The sequence below is a fragment of the Elaeis guineensis genome, chromosome 6 (assembly GCF_000442705.2).
Source record: "Elaeis guineensis isolate ETL-2024a chromosome 6, EG11, whole genome shotgun sequence".
Taxonomy (NCBI): Eukaryota; Viridiplantae; Streptophyta; class Magnoliopsida; order Arecales; family Arecaceae; genus Elaeis; species Elaeis guineensis.
The window spans coordinates 21,965,166-21,986,866 of record NC_025998.2 but is presented as its reverse complement, the minus strand read 5'-3'; the positions used below and the strand labels follow the sequence as shown (position 1 = coordinate 21,986,866).

General features: G+C 35.8%; 1 protein-coding gene and 1 non-coding gene across 3 annotated transcripts; both read right to left on the bottom strand.

The window, feature by feature from the left end:
- Positions 1-812: 812 nt before the first annotated feature.
- LOC105032753 (secretory carrier-associated membrane protein 1) lies at positions 813-10,812 on the bottom strand. 2 transcript variants are annotated; one of them, XM_010907300.4, is made up of 14 exons: positions 10,673-10,812; positions 10,457-10,579; positions 7,998-8,063; positions 7,785-7,904; positions 7,478-7,540; positions 6,121-6,154; positions 5,821-5,943; positions 4,737-4,799; positions 4,529-4,622; positions 4,361-4,406; positions 4,182-4,249; positions 2,429-2,477; positions 1,836-1,901; positions 813-1,238 (listed from the first exon to the last, which is right to left on the bottom strand). In XM_010907300.4, exons 2-14 carry the CDS (start codon positions 10,511-10,513, stop codon positions 1,152-1,154), a joined length of 936 nt encoding a protein of 311 aa, XP_010905602.1. In that variant the 5' UTR covers positions 10,514-10,579; positions 10,673-10,812; the 3' UTR covers positions 813-1,151. The 2 variants fall into 2 exon arrangements, with proteins under 2 accessions (XP_010905602.1, XP_073115436.1); XM_073259335.1 differs by having other exon boundaries at positions 10,457-10,690.
- Positions 10,813-14,058: 3,246 nt separating this feature from the next.
- LOC105032754 (uncharacterized) lies at positions 14,059-20,647 on the bottom strand. Its single transcript, XR_012142261.1, has 5 exons — positions 20,245-20,647; positions 17,074-17,306; positions 16,374-16,437; positions 15,182-15,759; positions 14,059-14,805 (listed from the first exon to the last, which is right to left on the bottom strand). It is a non-coding gene; the product is annotated as an uncharacterized protein (transcript).
- Between the last annotated feature and the right edge of the window lie 1,054 nt (positions 20,648-21,701).

The window sequence follows — 21,701 nt, the reverse complement described above, 5'->3', positions numbered from 1 at the left end:
TTACATCAGATCGAACTGAAACAAATCAGATAAATAGATAAGAGAAGATTGGACATATGTAAACAATATAAATTTATTATAATCTTAAAAAATAAAAATCAAATTTGAATTAAGACATATTATTATTCGTATCTAATCCGAACACATTCCATATAGTTTTTTTAAAATCTATATCCACTCAAATTTCAATCAGATCAAATAAAATCCATTTCATTCGGATCAAATTGAATATGAACCCAACGGATCAACTCAAATTATCATCCCTATCTCTAATCATACTAGCAGCTGATAGCCGAGCAACAAAGAAAATTAGTTTTCTGATCTTTCAAAACCATTCGTTCAAATTACCGTTTGTAGATGTCGTAAACGATGCGAGATTCCAAAAGTTGTATTCTATCTGATGATGTTCATTTGAAGATGTGGATCATAGGAGCAGAAAATTATCTAATGGTGTGTTGTGAAACTTGTGAGCTATGTGATCAGCATCATCATACAAAACCATAATGCCCTCAATATCAAGGGAAACAAAACCTACCGTCTCTCAACCATGCTGAGTACACGTTGCAAGTGAAACCAAGCAAGCAACCAACTTCCCAGCAATCAACGCAGCAATGGCAAGATGCAGCAACAAGAGTATCAAGAACATACCATCATTTGTGGCTTCATATTTTGACTAAAGCATAATAAATTATTATAAACAAATGGGGGAACCAGAAATCATTTCTGTTGAAAGAATCAAGTCATGAAACATCATCCTTCGATGCTAAAGCAGGCACCGCCATGTTGAAGACAAATTATCAGCAAAATCTATATAGTATGAATGAGGGATTCAATACTGTATTATAAACTGTAACCACTAAACGCTGTTTTCTCTAGCACAACTGCACAAACAAAGAGCTACGTAAAACACAAGCAGGAAGTAATGCTTCAAAGAAGCTGTACACTCTCCCCGGTAAAATATGAAAAATACAACAAGTACATTCTAGTTCATATTGGGGTCAGGCAACCAATAAAATTCTCAAAATATATAAATGGCTGAGAAGAAATCAAGCAACCAACATACGGATGGGTTTGCTATCTGCCTGTTTGATGGTATAACCGATCTTCCACTTTAAGAGTACCCTTGGAACCTAGGATGTGAAGTATGTGCATCATATTGCTGCCCTCATGGCACCACGCGCTGCCTCATGCTTCATCTCTGCTGCTTTTCCACTCCCTCGGAAGTACATGTATACTTGCTGCAAGAAGAATGAAAATGAAAATCATGAGGATATATTGAAAAACTGACATAAAATCTCTTTTCTTATTCAAATATGTTAGCCTAATTAATAATAGCTCCATCTTCACATGATAAATGCTAGTGTGAAATCAACACAATTTTCTTTAGACCAAATTTTAAGCGATGTTTTAATTTAGATTTTTTTTTTTGGCCAGCCAAAGTAATAAATAATAGCATGGTATTCCGTACCAGTTCGAATTGATCGATACACCCCGTACCGTACCATACCGGCAGAGAACTGGTACGGTTCAGGCCGGTTTTTTGAAAAATAGCCTGAATTGGACCGTACCGATCGGTTCGGTACAGACCCGAACCATATGGTACGAGCTGGTACGGCACAGGTACAGCTTGATTTTTTTTTTTTTTTTTGGCCGTTAGGTGGATTTTTTTATTGTCGGTACATACCGGCATGGTATGGTATAGTACCGTACCGTACCGGCGGCAACCAGCACAGGGTGCGGTACTGATATTTAAAACTTAGAATAATAGATTCAACAAGCAAAAGTAAATAGTGCAACTAGTAATCAATTTTGTATATATGAGCATGAAAAAAGACCTGAATGACCCAAATGCTGAGCAGCGATTCGACACAGAACAACCCGAATCCAATAAAGTAGAAGATCTACAGGTAAAACAGTATAAAGTTAGATACAACAAGAAGTATGAAGTTAGATGAGATTTAAGTATTCAGGAGAACTGAAAGAAATGCAACAGGAGTTTTCCTTGGCTAATCTCTGCACCATGCGCATGTCCACATTTACATGAGCATGTGTGCAACATTTCGCGGTTGAATTTTATCAATTGCAACATCAAGTTGCCAACAACACATAAGGATATTTAGAAGCCCAGCATGCCCTATGCAGTAGCATGCTGTGGCAACAGACCTATGGTCAGAAAGTAACTGTTTGTGCTAGGTGGGACGAGCAAATTCTTCCTGCCTATGTAGCTGGCAGTGGTAACCCCTATAATTTACATTAACAGATCAGAAATTTGGCAAGAACGATAGCTTATAAAGCTATGATGGTCCGCAATATTACATAGTACTATTTTAGTAGTATTGCAAATTATCTAGAGTCTAGATGAAGATGTTCTTCTAGCACATGTAACATAGTTGATTCTATGCATATTTCATATATAACCTTCACTTACCCCAACCAAGGCATGTCCGCTGATAAGATCTACTGCAGGTAAAATACCTCTGTAATAGGAGACAAAAAAAAAACAAAAAGAAGAATGAATTAGCAACACACAGAAATTGACAATGCACTTCTTCAATGAGTCTATATACAAGTGTTGGTGACAGTCAAACTTCTCTCTCAAAGGTTGGAAACTTGGAAACAGTTACAAATCTTAAACATTTAATGAAAAATAATGTAATTTTGACTTGTTCAAAATTTGTCAACTATTTTTTTTTTAATTGTGTCCAAAACCACCAGATGTCAAAGCAAGCCAATCCTCTGTAGGAATCACTTTCATTTTCTGCAGAGTATTGTTTTGTTCAATTTCTGACGAAGCAAAGGCTGGGAACCCATATGCTGTAGTACTTGGATGACCGACACATGAAGGTCCAAGGTTGCCAGAAAAGCTACTATAAATCAAGCTTGCCCGGCCCAAGCATCAAAATCCCATTGATAAGATGGTAACAGTGAATCTGATCATCCCTGAACGCACAAATCCATGCTAAGAAAAGTGCAAAGTTCTGTACCCTGCAAATCCCATGATTCCTCTCACTCATGAAAACGTCATGACTTCTCTTCCAACCAAATCCCTTCCAAAACAGTGAAAGTAGATACCAAAATTCTTTACCTATCAAATCAAACTTTCAATGTCGACGGACCCAAATATGTTATTACCCTTCTCTAAAGACAATTAGGCTTTCATCGGCAGATCACTGTAAGTCATCTGGGATGTACGGTTTGATCTTTCGAACTAGGAATGCTTTGACCCACTTAAAAACCTTTAATTCAGTGAATAATTCAATAACCGATACTACCATGTTAGTCCAACCCTTCACATATCGCTGTTATAAGAACTTAGATTTCTTCGCACTTCAACACTCATATACCTTCACCGTTTAATTATCAAACTTCATTTCTAACATCCACTGACAGATTTATCTCTTCCATTAAAATTAGCCAGTACCACCCAGGTGATCCTCTTTGTGCCAAGCAATGTCAGCAACCAAGTCATTTCATTAATTTATGAGCACTGAGAAGCTTCAATGCATGCAAACATTCCATAAATGGCTGTTATTGCACAGCTACTGATGGAGTCCACCCATCTCTCTATTTTGGTTGAATATTGGAAGCCAAAGAACCTGACTTCATTAGCAGTCCAATGACGCCTCAGTTAGTTAACAATCTCACTATGAGAAAACTTACGTTATCATTTCATGCAAGATCAATTTATGATCTCATGAAAAGTTCCTATTGGCATGCACATGAGATAGAAATCTATAGCATCAAGAGCATTCAGGTTTTCTTTCTCATTCAAGACCATGTGAGAGTGCATTGAAAATCTGATGGTTGGTCATGAGAATTTGCTTTACACATACATATTAGATTGATAGAACTCTCATTTCAAGTACAAATTCAACAATCATATTCCATGTCTCATTGATTGTTGTCAACCATGTATTCTCTCAATTTCCATAATCATTTGCCTAAGATAAGTAAAACTTACAGAACACAAGGGGCGTAATCTGAAGTGAGACTGTAAAGTATGAATTCCAGTGTTTTGAGTGAGCTAACATAATTTGCCCAATTATCTGAACATGTCATAACTATAATATATTAAAGGAGAAGAATTGTAGCAACAAGAATTTGATTATAGTTCCAAACTTCCAATTAAAAATACTTTCACTTTTTTTTTTCTCCAAGCATTAGCAATTAGAGGAACTTACGTCAAAGATTTCCCCTTGAATATAATTGGAGGAGCCACAGCTGAAAAGATGCAGAAACCTATGTGAAGCTGTTGCAAATTAAAGGAACAATAAGTAAGGCATCTACACTAAGCTTTTACTAATGAACACATGAGAAATCAGGACCACTTTACAATACAATAAAGCAAAGAAAAACTTACCAGGTAAAACAGGAAAAACCATCCAAACCTCAAAGCACTATCAGTCCTATAAGATGTGTAAATGCCATGTGAGCATAGATGTTCATAAATCTATAATATCTAAGAAGTCTTGATACATCACATGAAAGGTTAAAAACTTCTGAAACTGGCATTACAAAAGGATAATACCTCATGGCACGATAAAGGGGCCGATACCATAAAACATATGCTCCTGGGACACCAGAGATAAAGTAGATGATGGCAAGCAACCAGATCTTTACACCTAGAAATTACACAACCAAAATTAGCTTCTTTTAATAATAATGACATCCTCTCCACATTGCAGCAGGTAATTCATCAGACACATAATGGCCATGGCCAAACTCTTCAAACATACCTTGCCCCTTAATCCAAGCTGTTGTAACTGCTATAATATTCCAAAAAAGGCAGATAGTCAATCCTGCACAACATACAAGTAGCAAATATTTTCATTCCAAAGTTGAATATCATTACGTCCAGGTTATGCATATCATGCATCATTTGGAACTATTTAAAATTTTCATTCATAAAAGTATGCTAAAAATCATTTTATTTGCCTTAACTGAATTTTGCATATAAAACCATAACACCAGTTATCTATTCCTCATTATCTACTTTCCTCTCTATCTTCTCCATGTTGACCTAACCAAATCCCTGAAAAGCACCCCAACCACACTCTGCACCAGCCACCTTGCTCCATCTGTGAATATCTGAAGATCCAAACCCACCCAATCCCTCAATCTGAAGCATGGGTATAAATAAAAAATTAGACATCTTTGATGCCCTTTATTTTTTGATGGAATCTTGGATGCTCATATCACCAACAAATTGACTTATTGAACAACAAGATCTATGGCCAAGAAGAATATAAGAAGTGATGAGTGATGCTTCTAAGGACACGTTTGGTGTTGCTCATCCTTTTTTAAAAGGTTCTTCTCACAAAAGGAGAAGCTAGAAACTTGGTTTTCTAGCTCCTCCTAAAAGCAATGTTTTTCACTTTTTCTTCTTGTACAAGCAATGTACAGATGCTGTTACCAAACACATTTTTCTACAATGCACATTTTCACTTTAAAAGTTACAAAACTACTATTTTTTTTTTTAAGGCAACACCGAACATGCCATAAAAGATTTATATGGTAGTTCTAGCAGTGTAACAAGCTCAATATGCAACTTAGCACTGCACATGGGCTTCAGAATTGCTTCATAAAGATCAGAATATAAAAATTAACTTCATGCCAGGATGATTAACTAGAAGTTTCCACCCTTCCAGACCAAAGTTTCAGAGGCATATGACAATACCAAAAAAAATAAAATTAAAGTTCAACTTTTTTTTTATTAAGTAAACCAAGCAGGTAGTCTCAACATTCCCCTCTGCCCTCCAAGAAAAGGAAAAGAAAAAAAAGAAACATAAGAAAGGATATAATCCATGAATGAAATATTACCTAACAATGATGCAAATGCAAAATACTGCAGTCTCTGCAGGTGGATGGGTATCTCATTTGCAATATCATGATGAATAATGGGAAAGAAAGGTGGCCAGTTTTTCTCCTCGATAACAATGCCAGCTGCAAGAACAGAAGAAATAAGTCACTTTGGCTACCATGAGAATCAATCTACTTTAGCTTCTCAATAACCAAAAGAATTTTACTGATCAAATAAAAAAGGGGGAATAGCCGAATAAGATACACAAAAATGATCCATATCAGTCTACCACATTAGTTAAGAAAACAATAAAATATTACCCCGCGCTGCAGCCTCTTCCCGCCGTTTTAGTTCCTACATGGTACAAATTGATAAAATGATGAGCATAATGGTTCTCTCTTATTGACAGAAAACATTCTAGACATCATGCAGACCAGCAATTTAATCCAGCAGATGCAAATAATAAAACAAAGAAACAAATCTTCTTTCAATTCTTCTTCCATACACATACAACTTGACATGTATAATCATCTACGCAACCTGCTTATATCATGCGGAAAAAAAAAATATACTTCAATTACCTGTTTGCCCTTAGAAGAAATCATACAAGGGCAGAATTCAACAATATCATGACTATATATGTAGAGTAAGGTTCATTTTATAGAAATACATATATAAACAAGTGAAATAATTTCAATACACAATAACTTACCATTTTGCTGAAATTCAGTAATAACAATGTTTTGGAATGACATTATTCAGTTGTCCACATTCCTACAACAGACTTCACAAATTCAGTGACAACTATGTTTTAGATTGACATAATATAGTTTTCTACTTTTCCTCAACCAACTTTACATAGCAGTGAAAGAATTAAAAAGAAATCAGCAGAGTTCTATAGTTCTGCCAATGTAAGATCTATCAACAATCCAAATCACTTGATTTACTGCTTTCCATACATTAAAAGTTTCGAGGGAAGTTGAAGAACTTGAAAGTTTGAGATGTTTCTCACACAAAAACATCTTAACCCTCACAGGAATATATCAAAAGAAGGTTCAGAGTCTTCAGACATTCTCATAGACTGTATAAAGAGACAAATGATTAAAATCAAGACTGCTTTTGGCAGCAGCTGAGGTTAACATCATGTATATTTGCTTAGACTTTCTCATGGATTTTATAATTTACTTACTCCATTGCAAATATGTTGAATGGAAAATGTACTAACTAGTACATTTATTTCAAGATACTTAATAAACAAGTAAAACGTATCTACAAACACCACCATATTTCAAATATTTTCTGTTAATGAAAATCCCTATTTTTTCATCTTCAAACATGTATTGTCAATCAGTTTTTTAACTCAAAGCCAATGAGGCTTATATCACCTTATCAACCCTAAAACTACCTAGATAATAGAAGCTTCAATATAAGATTCATCAAGGAATACAGCCTTTGCACTTCTTCTAGGGTTGCATGAAGTATATATAATTCATTAAGAGCGACAAATTAGAAAAAATGGTATTGTTTATAGATTACATGCAAATGCCTTGTCTTCTGTTTGCAACACAAAAGAAAAAATTAAGAGGCACAACAGAACTACATACAGGATAGAGCTTAAATGGAGTTTCAATGTCATCAGCAACACTTTAGCTTATCAGAATTTAAGTTGGAATTTACCTTTTCTCTCTTATTTAACTCGGCCTCCTTGGCTTGAAGTTCCTTTTCCTTTTTCTTTAGATCCTACATGAAAATAGAAAGGAAACATATGATAAACTCCAAAAGCCCACTAGCACATAAAATATATACACACATAAATTTGAGTTGCTGATGCCATGATTATAGAACCAAATGCTGTATACAAGAATGGTTGATCAAGTGCCTAGCCAACCTTCTCAATTGTTAAGGTACCATGCTTAGCATGATGGATCTAACATGTATCTGTAAATAGACCAATTCTTAGTCTTGACCTAAAATTTCCACTTACCTTTGTTGATGTATCAAGAGGAATGTCAACTGTTGCACTGCGATCACTGTAGAAATCAGCAGGTTCTGGAGGAAGTGGTGAGAGCCTGGAATTTGAAGCCGGAGGAACACTTCCTGGGTGCTGGGTTGACAGGTTCATGCATGCTAAGAGACTTCTGCATTTTCTCATTCAATCAAAAGGGTGATACAGGGCAGATGGTTATGACAAACTTACTGTTGTGTAGAATGGACCTCCACCATAATTTGATTGTCCAGCTGCTTTACCACGAACTGCTGGGTCCTGACACACATAACAAAAAAGGCCCAAATGCTGTCAAATATATTTCAACAAATTAAATATTCATACTTTATTAGTACAGACCGGAACTCTTCATGAGAAAAATGCAAGTAGATAGAATTCATTACATTACACATTCTACAAATTCCAATTGTTTTCCCTTCAAATTACACCTAATGTCCTTATAACCTTAAATGATCCCACTTTGAAGAACGAATTAATTCTTATAAATAATTACTATCGGTTACCATCTTGCTTGATGAAGCTAGAAAGGAAAAATATAACCACAAAAGAAAAGAAATTATGCAACATTACTCATAAAGCCTTCCCTAGAGAAGTGATGTAGGGTAGTCAGTTAGTTATTAATCTTGTTGCATTTCCTTTCAGGAATCTGACAGCTAGTTCTCTCAGAAGAAACACTCTAAAAGCACATCAAACCCAAATTCTAGTTTGTCATTATCCAATGGCAAGATGTTCCAGTACAGAATTTCATACCATGTTGTCTCATCTGAAGAACGCTAAAACTTTCACCAACTTTTTTTTGTGCCCACCTGATTCTTCTACACTGCATGGGCAACTTGCACAATGGCTTCATTTATCACACCAGTACATACCACAGTGCTACACATGTTTTACTTCCACATATATATAGTGATTTTGTTGCATTTGAAGATTATTATGAAGACAACCAGCCAATGTAAGTTCTTGCTTTTGAGCAATGTTTTAAAAAGGCAGTGTATATGCAATCCAGACCCTGACTGCCTCACTTAAGGTTTACTGCACTCAGTTGTGCATGAATGAGATGTGATACAGGTTCCCAAATGGTGTGGATAAGCCTAAGCCCTGGATATGGATCCCTGCACCTGTTCTCCTCCTCTTCCACCTTGTGTTAGTTTTTTCTTATTTTCTAGTTTCCTTTACTAAATTATTTCTATTTCAAATATTTAAAAACTTTCTAGATCTGCTTAGCTACTACAGTATAACTCAATGCTGCAGATTACAGTTTTGCTTTCTGGTGCAGATTGGTATCTTGTAGTACACAAAATAACCAATCATCAGTCCTGGAGGGTTAAGGCACCAACAGCACATATCCACACAATGTATATTGAACATACATCATAAATATTCTCTAGGGAACATAAACATAATAGAAACAAAGAAGGCTAAAGTGGACCACCAATTATCAGATCTATAAACATTGTTAGCATCTATGCATCAAGCGTCCAGCATTGATAAGTCACACGTGCAGAAGTTCAGGTGTCACGAGCAAATACAAGTTTCCTCTAAACGTATGAATCAGGATGTCCAAATGCACATTGTGAGAGATGTTTAGGAGAACAGAAATGCACATGTCCTATCAGCTTTCTTTGGGTACCCTCCCTTCTCAGCTTCCAACTTTCACCAATTTGTTCATCCTCTGGTCATATGGAAGGAGGAGGAAAAATCCAACTACGGACCAGAGGATGGGGGAAAGAAAAGACTAACTATTCCATTACTTTTATTCAAAACCATGACTTGCAATGGGGGAAAAATCATACTTAAACAACTTTATGAAAGAGCAACCGAACTGCTAATGTCATTAATTTTCCAGCATATACTGCGGACCCCAGCCCAGAAGAATTCCTTTAGGGGTAAATTAAGATCAGAATATCTTTGTCCAAACGTAATAGTTGATACTAAATAGTGCTTTCTTTAACCTGACAAAGTCACAGAATGATGACATCTGAAAGATGCTTATAGTGCGATCTGCATATCTGGCACCGCTATTTTTGTTTCTATGAGTTTGAAACATACAGATGGGAATTGCCACTGCTTGGCATGCTCAAATGCTCTTGTATCCATGGATCCAGAATTAAAACCCAAATACAATAGCCTAACACTCATCCCAATTGCACTCTCCTAGACATTGATAATCTTACTTCTTGACGTTTTGCCCCGGGCAACCAATATTTATCGATCAAAGCACTGCAGCTGCTATGCTTTCTGCTCGGTAGGACAAACCCTGCCGTCGAAAACCCCAAGTCACAGAGGTTCAAAATTAACCACGCGAACATTTACCCAACGAAAAACACCCGAAAGGAAGGAAGGACGCCAAATATCTATCTTAGTCCAAGGACAAACAACTTCGTAGAATCAGATCTAGCACAATCCACGCAGAAATTACACCTAAGGTTCCATAAAAACCCGAAATCAGGCGTATCGAACAGGCCAAAACCCTCGAGTCCAGATCCTCCAAAGTCCTCCAATCTCTGCAGTAAGTTCTTCTCCAGATCCGGTCAGCAAAGCGCTAACTTAATAGAACCTTCTTAGATCTACAACTTAAAACCGAAACTAATTGGGCAAAAGCAAACAGATCGAGCAAGAGAAGTGGAATCGAGAATAGAGAAGGGACTCACCGCGAAGGGATTGACCTCCTCCTCGTCGAAAGGGTTGCTATCGTAACGGCCCGCCATGGGATTGTCCCCCTCCTACCACGCGAAGGGATCGATCTCTTCCGAGGAAGGAAGAAATACGAAGATCTGGAGATCCCGCGGAGAGTGAGGAGAGAGGAAATAAATATAGAGAGTAAAAGAACGAAGAAGGAACCGGTAGTGGTGGGGATGAGGGTTTACCGGGGAACTTTGTGGGCCGACTTTTCTTAATTAGATTCGGCTTGGTAAATAAGTGGAGCTTGTTGGGGACGAGGCTCTTTTTCTCTCTCCTCCTGTCTCTCGGAGGAAACCACCGCACGCGCGTGCAAAGTGGTTCCATGTGCAAACCAACCGCCTTAACCCTTTGTTCCTTTCTTTATCTTTCGGGGTGTCTAACTGTCTAAAATAATACGCTCTTCGACGTCGCGAGCCCTCCGGCGCTCTGAAACCGGGTTAAGTCGGAAAGGGTACAAACGCGTGGAGCGGTAAATTCGAAAAAATCACATCGAAAAATAACGCGTTTATGTACCATGCTGCACGGTCTATTAAAGCTTTGGAACCTCGAATCCATAATAAACGCCCATGATACCGAAAATCCTACTATTTCCAACATGACATGGCAACTGTAATTAGGGTTCGGGTTCTATCCTTCATGCGAAAAAATGATTTATTTTTTTTATAATAAAAATTATTGAATCATATAATAGTTACTATAAGACCTATGCAAATAAAGAAAAGAGAGAGTTCGTACCATAGATATAAAGTAAACCCCTCTAGTTTTGATTTACTAGAGGTCTATTTGGAATGCAAATCTTATGCAAAGGACTTTTCATTTGCTCTGCACTCGTGATCTCTTCAACTATGAATACCTTACTTCGTTGTGGAGTAAATTGGAATAGACAAGGACAACAACCATATATTAAGCTTTTAATCTCCCAATGAGAACAAGTCAATTAAAGAAACAACAGTTTTGTAACACTTTATGCTTATTCCTTCTTAAGCCAAAATAGAAATGTTCAATCAAAATGATTAATAGCTTTATTTCTCGTAAAGCGTTTCTTACTGTGAAAAGAGCACTCGCGTGTGTGTGTGTGAAACTCAAAAAAAGTAGGTCATATTTAAAATTTTTCCACAAAAATATTTTTCTTAAAAAATTGATACTTAGTATATAATATCTTGAAAAATAATTTTTATATATTTGATTTTGATTGATAATAAAAAAATAGTATATTCTATAGTAATTTACATTTGGTTGAACTTCTATTTTTAAAAAAAATTAAAACATCTATTATATTCTTAATAAAAAAACCTATCTCATTCTGTTTGAAAGTTTAAGTTACATTTGGAAAAAAAAAATTATCCAATTTCTAATTATTTTTTTATCATATTAAATATTTTTTTATTTTTCAGTTGATCATACTTTCATTCTCGCTTTTCAGGAACCAAATGAGTTTTAAATTGAAAAAATTTTACTAAACTAACACTCATAATTTTCGATATTTTTTTAAAAATAAGTAAACATCTCACAAATCACTACCTTAATGAGAATTTCGTGCCAAATCCAATCCTACAAACATTATCTTAAACGTTCCATACGTTCCATAAGTTGAGGCAGCTTCTCTTTAATTCTTTTCCATGGATCGTACCAAAGATTATTTATCGCTTCAACACCCTCTCGTGATCCTTTTATCCAAAAAAATAATAATAATAATAATTTGTCTTGCCGCCCTTGAGAATGATGTTTTTGACCGAAATGTGACATTAGCATGCACAATTGTAGTCATGTTCAACAGTCCAATGCTTCATATTTTTGTAGTGATCAGAAATTCTAAGCTCTCCTGGCTGGAGATCTCAAATTCAACTTATAATAAATAAGGTTGTGAACCTCTGAATAGAGAATAGCGTGGAATAGAAGTTATCCTCTCTTCTAAAAGATTTGGCAGATAGAAAACTACGCTTGCAAACAGACAAAATTGCCAATATCTTTCCAGGCAAAAAAAAAAAACGTTGGCTGCACTAGAAGATCAATTCTCTCTCCAGGTATAGCACCAAAGTATACATGTTGGATTCCTGCCTTCCCTAAGTCACGGTCATGAGAAGGAAATAAATATATGCTAGATAGTAGAAAAGCATTAAACAGGAAAAGCACAATCTGAGTTGAGATAATATCAGCTAATATTTTTTTTTCTTTTTCTGAGTTCAGATATCAGCTAGTTTTACACCAACTTCCAGGATTGGATAGAGAAGCATCCTAGGATAAAAGTTGTAGTTGATACTTACTACTAAAAAATACAAGAATAATTACGGTTGCTTTGAGGCCATAACCCAGCAGTCCTCCAAAGGCTTTAAGCCTGAGGTCCGTTTATGTCCTAAATAACCAACAAAAGTACCGTAACCTTCTTCCACACACCATATAAATGAATACAATGACACCAATAGAAGAAAATGCAGCTCTATCAGAAATAAACACTTGAGCTTCAGCTTAACATCATGTAACTACATCAGTGAATTATGATTGAAAAAATTCGCTACATGTATCAATGAGAACAAGGATAGATAGCTGTGGGCATGATCTCTGTATTTACTCCAACAATCTGAGTACAAATCATGTGAACAAGAAAGTTGAGTTGACAATGACATTAGTCTCATTACAACAGTGCATTGATCTCAGCAGGTAGCTGAGACACTCCCATATTTCCCCTTTTTTCTTTTTTTTTAACTCTCCAATGAAGACGATTATTCCCCTTCATGCTTGGCTATTGTCTACGTTGATAGCATCCTCTCCATATCAACTTAAAATGAATATTAAACAAAAAGGCAACAAGATATCATAAACATCAATGGAGCACAAACCAAGAAAACATTAGGCCAAGGGAAATACTTCAAAGTGCATGGAGTATTTCTTGCATTCATATTGGGCTCTCCTGAACGGCTCCTGACCAGCATTCAGCTTCTCAGTTTTCACTATGCAGGAGTCCATGCAACAACAGACTTCCCTGGCAAATATACAAGCGTCCTGTTTCATCTCTCAGGTAGTGTCTTAAAATTCCTGCTCAAGGATGGGGATTGTGACTTCAAAGATCTGTAGAAAAGAATGCATTAACAGTAACAAAGCAATTATGGCAAAGAGGAGGTAGGCTGCTTGCTGAAGAGGTCTCCAAGAGCTCCACAAACGTCCATCTGGAATAAAACAGATAGATTAATGCTACAACTCACACTACATACCTTGATTATATCTTGAGTTTACAAGCCCTAGAGAGCCAAAAAGGGACATGCTTCCTCAAGTATAGCAGAGCCATGTTTATGTAATGTAATATACTTCCACAATAAAATGCAAGAAGTTATGCGTTAACAGATCCTCCACACCGGGTACACACACACACACACACATATATAAGAGAACCTGCCTATGCGTGGAGCAGTGTGAAAGCAGCTTCAGTGGCAATATGATGGGTACCATGACCCGACCTCAGCAATTGGGAGAAACTATTGTCTTGTAGTTGCATGGCAACACAATGAATTGGTAACATCTTTAAGGTGAGAAAAATAAGGGAAGTTTTACATGCAAAGGCAAAGCTTGTATAACATCTTGGGAAGATGAATTACCATATATCTATTTCAATTAGCTTACCTTGTAAACAAGAGAAACATCAGTTCCTTCTTCACCATATGGTTAGACTATACAATTTGCCAGTTAGATCCAAAACAACGAAAGGAATTCGCAAATTCTTTGACAGAAGTAAAAAGGAATACGTTAGAAAACCCCTTTGAAGGAACCCAAAAAAACAAAAGTATCCTGCCCCCCAACAATATCACCTTCTTTGAGCTCTTTTCCATCCTTTGTTATTGCTCTCATGTCCTCTCCTGCCACTTCTTCGGCCACCCATCACTGCTCCGCCAATACTTCTCTTCCTAGCCACAGTCCCTTCTGGTACATCTGCATGAGAATCTTTCTTGCCATTCTCCATTTTCGGGGTTCCAGCTCCTCCACCAGAAACCACTGAATTTCCCTTGGTGTTGAGATTGCATAGATGCATGCTTTGAAATCTTTTTGATTTGCCCATCAGAACAGGATGTGTAACACCATGGTCACCCAAACACTGAGCAGGATTTTTAGCACTCTGCTGTAGTGCTTTGCTCACAAGATCTCGAAGGTTTAGTGCAGATTTGTGCTCTGGTGAGTTCTTTGGATAGAAGACAACAGCATTGTTGGAGAGTAGAAGCAAGTCTCTATACAGCTCCTTGGCTGAAGAGACTGAGCCACCGCTAATCCTTGAGCTTATGGTCCGGAAGTCAACATCTTGGCGGATCATTTTCTTGTATCTGGCTCTCTTCTGTAAAAGATGAAATTAACAGAAGACTACTGGGAGCGAGACATGAAGGTTTCTGGAGTGATCCTAGGACTAAAAATGGATATTGCAAAAGATGGCAAAACATAGAGCTCCCATGAAATGAAAGGTTCAATACCAAAAACTATTTTCAAAAACTAGTCATTGTTATCACTTTAACCATCTATTATTCAGGAATTCCAAGCATTTGGCTCATCCAGATCCAAAGAAAATCTCGGCATGTTTTTTTTTTAAAAAGGCAAAAAAAAAATCCTAACAAGGAAAACTGCTCCATCCATTGGACAATAAACATGACAAACCTGATAATTTCTGGAGTTAAACTATTAAAACAAGCTTTATATAATAACCCCTGCCACCTTACCTGGCTTTCAAGCCAGCGACGAAAGATTGAAACACCCTTGTGCTCCATAATTGAGTTCATAATTCCTGTGAGATCAACATTGGTATCTTCACCTCTTGCACATGCACCAGATCCCTCATGTAAGGGTAGAACATCTTGCTTAAGACCTTGAGATGACCCCTCTCTATCAATGTATGCAGCCGAACTCACCGTATCACTGCTTCCCACTCTCCCTTCTTTGAGTATGGTAAAGCCCCTTCTCACCCTATTTCCCCTTTTCTTTTTGAAGATTCCAAGCCCAGTCTCCAAGTTTCTAATCCTAGCTTTGTCCTTTCTGGAGTCCACAGCAAATTCCATCTTCAAATCATTCTCTTGACATGAAACTGATGTTAAGATCTGGAATCCTGATGACCAATCTCTGCCTGTCTCCAGAGTAAAACTACCAGCAGATGATCCATCTTTGGACACATCCTTGATGGAAGAATCAATATCACCTGCATTTTCAGTGGGTAAGGGTGACTCTGTCCAGCTGGTATCATACTCAAAATTAGTCACTTCGTCCCTCAGCACTAAGGCTCTCAAGTTTGGATTGCAAAGACCTGTTTGAAATTGTTTACAAATCATTGCTATACATGAGAATAATTTTTGTGCACGATGAAATGAAGAACAAAAACACTCATAGCACATAGTTAATGCCATCAAATCCAATAAGGTATTGCACTTGCATTAAAGATTTAAAAGAGTAAATAGAAGAATGGAAAGGTTTGTCGTTAAATGATATCATTTAACTATTGAAACATAGTCTTCTTCCGTTTTACTTTTTCCATCTTTAATCATCTTGTGCCTTATTGCATAGAAGATTTCAAGAACCAAATCATTTAACCAAACTGAAATATAATGATATAAGTGCACATCTTTGACAGCCAAGAAGGTACTTAAAAAGTTAAAATACAGATATCAGATAATATATATTACTGATTTCACACATGTTCTTTATTCCAACTAAGTATTTCCAACACATGCAATTAGATTTCATAGCATCATCAATAAGAATCAATAATGTATCAGCTCCATTACAGGGATGTGGCATAGCAATTGCTAGATTTAGACATATGAATAGGCAATATATAGCTAGAAAGACATATATTAAGGCTTGCAAACATCTGATGGCAGGCTCTGCATATGTTCGCATGGATAAGAGTTCTACACCAACCAGATGGAGTCATTCAACTTTTCCAACTCTCTTTTTAGTTCAGCAACTCTTCGCTTCCATAGTTCTTCAAACCAAGCACCGAAAAATGAAACAATAAAAAATGAAGAAATTAGAAGGTTTTTTTGCATATGTACCATCCTAAATATTGGAATATGCGTGAACACCCTCCAAAAAATAATATTTGCATGTATTACCTCATAAAACACTTATTTCGCATATATACCCTCCTTTTCCTTCTTTTTTCTTCTTCTTCTTTTTTTTTTTTTTTTTTTTTTTGCGTATGTACCTATGCCATCTAACGCCGTTAAAAAAGTAACAATTTAAATTGAAATGATTGAAATACCCTTCACAGAAAAACATGCAGAAAGAAACATTTATAAAGATATACATGCAAATAGCAATTTGACAAGGGTATTCATACAATTCCATATATTTAAGAGGATATTTACATACAAAAAAATCCTTAGATTTTTTGAATGAATATCCGCCTAAATATTGAAATTTGTATGAACACCCTTCCAAAATTAATATTTGCATGCATACCCTCACAAACACTTTTTGCATAACTTGACATAATGGTTCAGCTGATATCATTAGATAAAATTGTATTTATTTAAATTAAAAATTGATTAAAACTATAAAGTTATCTTTTTAATCTCTAAAGCGAGTACTAGGTTAAGGGATTTCACTGGAAACTTACCCGACCTATTGAACTTCCCCTCCTTCCATGTGATCTCTCTTCTGCTCAAGATTGCCCTAATCTCTCTACCTCCTCTGGCAAATTTTTCAATCTCTCTCAATCCCTCTCTTTCACTCCATCCAGAACCAAAACCATCAGCAACCTTCTCTACCATCCGCAACCTCTCTCTCTCTTTTTCGTTGGAGTTCTCACCATTGGAATACAAGTCTCTCTCATTGCCGTCAAAGTTCTCCCTTTATTGTATCCTTTGTTACATGAAGATAGTCAAGTCCTACCTTTTAGCTCTATAGATTATTAAAGGAATGCATTGTGAGGAATTTGTAATAGTTATCTTTTAGTGTGCAAGATTTGCAATGTTTATCTTTGAGAGTTGGAAAACTTCTCGTGTGCAGGTAGGTGGCTGATTTAAAATTACTATAACAAGATGGATCCCGTATACTAGGTCCTTTTATTCTTTCGGAAAATCAAAGCTCCAAAAAAAAGTGGCTTAAGGTACCCAACGTAAGGGGTGGCCTTCTATCACATGGTGCGAGGTTATTAGAAAGTTTGAAGAGTTTTGAAGTCCTTCACTGGCTTTGCTTGGAATGATTGATGTTGTTCTTCCACACATGAGCACAACAGTAGCAAGGAAGCTTGATCAATGCAACTTGTTGTGTACTTTCAAGAAATTCTAATCCCTTTCTATATTCTAATCCATGCTCTCACATATGCATCTATAATAATAAATATTATAAGTTCTTGATTCAATAAGATATAATGATTGTTATAAATGAAGAAGAATAAACTAGAACAACATCACTTCTTTGTTATCTAATCATCGAATCAATCTTTTCCTAAACAATATTTTCTGTGGAGAAAGTATTAGACTAAGCCGAGTGTCAAACAAGTTAAAATAGACAAAAATAAAATTAGAGTTTTTTATGTATATCCTTCTAAATGTATGAAATTGTATGAATACTCTCGCAAAATTGCTATTTGCATGTATATCCTTATAAATGTTTCTTTTTACTTATCTACCCATTAAAGATATTTCAATCATTTCAATTTTAAACTGCTAATATTTTTTATGACGTTAGATGGCGTGAGTATATATGCACAAAAAATAAAAGAAGGGTATACATGCAATATAAGTGTTTTATGAGGGTATATATGCAAATATTAATTTTAGGTGAGTATCCATGCAAATTCCAATATTTAGAAGGATATGTATATAAAAAATCCAAGTTAAAATAGAAATAAAAAATTTTGGCAACAAAAGTTTTGATAAGAAGCAAGAACTTGTGATCATTATCCATTTTTTGGGAAAAAATATGAATATTCTCAGTTATAATAAAGCTGAACTCTCTCAAATGATCCATTTGGATGAACAATCCAAATAATGTAAAATGACCAACGAGCAATATTACAATGCTTATAGCATTCCCTCTCATGCAGTTGTACACATCTTAAGTTCAACAATAGACACTTCTTTTCCGGGCATTTTCATGCAATGATTACCAGTCAAAACCAAGTAGTACCGCCATGTATTGGAGTGCATACTATACCATACCAACTCGTACCACCCAATTTTGAGTGGTAGCATGATAAAAAGTAAGATAAATAAGTTTAGCATGATCTTAGTGCAGGATGCATACCATACATTACCAAACTAGTGACATATTGGTACAATACCTAATACTGAGATTTGCAAACCTTATTTTCATGTATTATATATGTATTAGAAAAAGAGATCTATTATATCCATAGATAAATATAAATAAGAGTTTTTTCTTCAATAAGAATTTAACCTATTTACAGGCTTCACTATATTGACTTAGAATGTACTTCCTATACTTCTATTGACCTTCTACAATTTTCCAGGTTTAGTTTCAAGCTACCAAAAGCAATCAAAATAAGATGGGCCTTCCTTTCCACTTCTATATTCTTTTGCTAGTACTCGCTCGCCCTGTTTGCATTCATCTAATTATTGTGGTTAAGAAAACTAACATTCAAACCTATGGCCTCTAGGTCACAGTAAAGCAACCTTACTATTGCACCAAAACTCACCCTCTTAGCTACATATATATGAAATACAACCACATTAACATGCCCATAAATACATGTTTTTGGAAAGTTAAATTCCTTGTGCATGAAAATAAGATACTTATTGATAATTGATCTAAAGTTTTGTTGGAATTAAATCGGTTAAATGTTTGAACTATTTCTTTAAAAAAAAAAGTGTAAACCTACATGGGACAGGACAGACTAAACCAGAACCTCCAAGAAGACAATGAAAAGGATAACAGAACCACTCTTGAGATATATGACGTGACAGTGCATTCGTCTGTCTGAACATCAGTGTCTTATAACTAATGGCAACCAATATGAGAAAGCTCTCTCCAAAAAGAGTACAATGATATTACAAGAAAACAAAACACTCACTGTAAACTGGGTTTTATTTAGCAGGAACTATGCTTGGCACTATTAAAACGTAACACCAAATGTTACTAGCACTTATGTTGCTCATTGACTTTCTTCATTTATGAGAGATGATAGGTAGCAATGCTCTCACAGAAGCACAGCAATTTCATTGTGGGCCTCCTGTATTGCACTGGTTAAAAGGGCAATTATCAGAAAGAGATTGATGTAGCCAATTAGGACGATGCCAGCATGGGCATCGAGTGTTTGTTTCATTTGATTAAGTCCAAGATGGTTATGTGTTCCATCCTTGTATGAATAATGTAACTAGTTCATACTTGTCACTATTGTAACTGAATATTTTCCATTTTAATTCTTGCACATCAATTCACTAATCTCCCCCCTACAACGTAAACTAGGAATTTTAGCACAATTTCATGAGAATGTGAACATCACAGAGAAGCTACTTACTAGAATGTGCTCAATCCTTTATGGAATTTCCCAAATGTAGACTTGTTCCTAACCAATTAAATTATTATAGGAGAAATGTCATTCAGTTGCGGTAATTATTGATTATAGCAAGCGTAGTACACCAACTAAGGTAAAATGTTCATTAGGGTCAAACATAGATATCGAAAAATTGGTGGAATGATCCACATTTTTAAAGAGTTACAAATTAAATGATACCTTTTATCAAAAGAGGACGAAGCAAGAAATTAGAGACACGGAAAGGAGGTGATAATTTTTTCGAACAAAATCTTCACCCATAAAAACTGGGGAGGAAAAGGCGAGGAAGGGGATGTGGCGGTGGAATAAATGACCTGAGGGGTGAAGAGATGGGGGTACGGGCCTGGAGCTCGGCAGCGACGGCGTCCCAGCCGAAGGCTACATGGCGGAGCACGGCGCCCCCCAAGACCAGCTCCTCCCACGTCCCCCATCTGAACGCCTTCGCCATCACCAACCATCGGCCCGCCTGGGGCCCAATCTGATGGACTACACGTGTGTTTGATCAAGGTCGGAGACGGATTTGGGAAGGGAGGGATAACGGGCGTTTGCTATCTCGGAAGACGGGATTGAGGTGAGAGTGGTTTTGGGGAACCAGGGACGACGGTCCCCAAGGTGGTGGTGGGGGTGGTTTTCTTTCGTCGTTTTATTTCTTTGTTTTTGCCTCCCTCTGTCTTTTTTTCTTTTTCCTTTTTTCAAGCTAAGATGGACGACAGTGCCATGATGGTGACTTTTTCTTAAATATTGAGTAAATTATAAAAAAAATTGAGAATAACTCAAAAATATAGGTACATTTAATAATTTTCAAAATTTATAATTATATTTTTATTATAAAATAATATAATATATAATAAAAAGTAAAAAACATAATGAGAACGAGAAGAAAAGAAAAGGAAGGAATCTTTCCATATAGTAATCATTATTCTCATTTCATTTAACATCTTTTTATAAATTTTAACCTAAATTATAAAAAAAAATTATTTATCTATAAAAAAATAATATTTTTCATTCATTTAGAAAAAAAATAATATTTTTCATTAATTTATAAAAAAATAATATTTTTTATTTTAATTCCTAAATGGTCATCTATATGGACTTTAATGACCGTTTATAACACTCCCTCTTAAATGACCCTTTCACGAAGAATGTGCCTCATTAAAATTTTGCTGAGAAAAATTTTTGTAAAAAAAAGTTTAGCCAAAAAAAAAGAGTACAACATCTTTATGAATTATTTAAGATATACTGCCTCATTAAAATCTTATTTGAAAAATCTAATTGGACAAAACCAAGGTGAAGAAAAAAGAGTAAAATACTTCGCTTGAAGACCAGCTCCATAATCAACTTAGGTCTTTGAGTCGTCGCATCCCAATTTTATAAATTAATTTCTTAAATGTCATAGTTGGGAGCACCTTAGTGAATAAGCCAGCTAAATTTTCACAAGAGCGAATTTGTTGCACATTAATCTCATCTTTTTTTCTGAAGCTCATGAGTATAGAAGAACTTTGGTAAAATATATTTAGTTCCATCTCTTTTAATAAATCTTCCTTTAACTTATGCAATACATGCAGCATTATCTTCATATATTATCGATGGCGTATTTCTTATAGAAGATAATCCACATGATTCTCGAATGTATTGAATCATGGTTCTCAACCAAACACATTTATGACTTGTCTCATGGAGCGCAAGAATTTCTGAATGGTTGGATGAAGTTGCAACCATTGTCT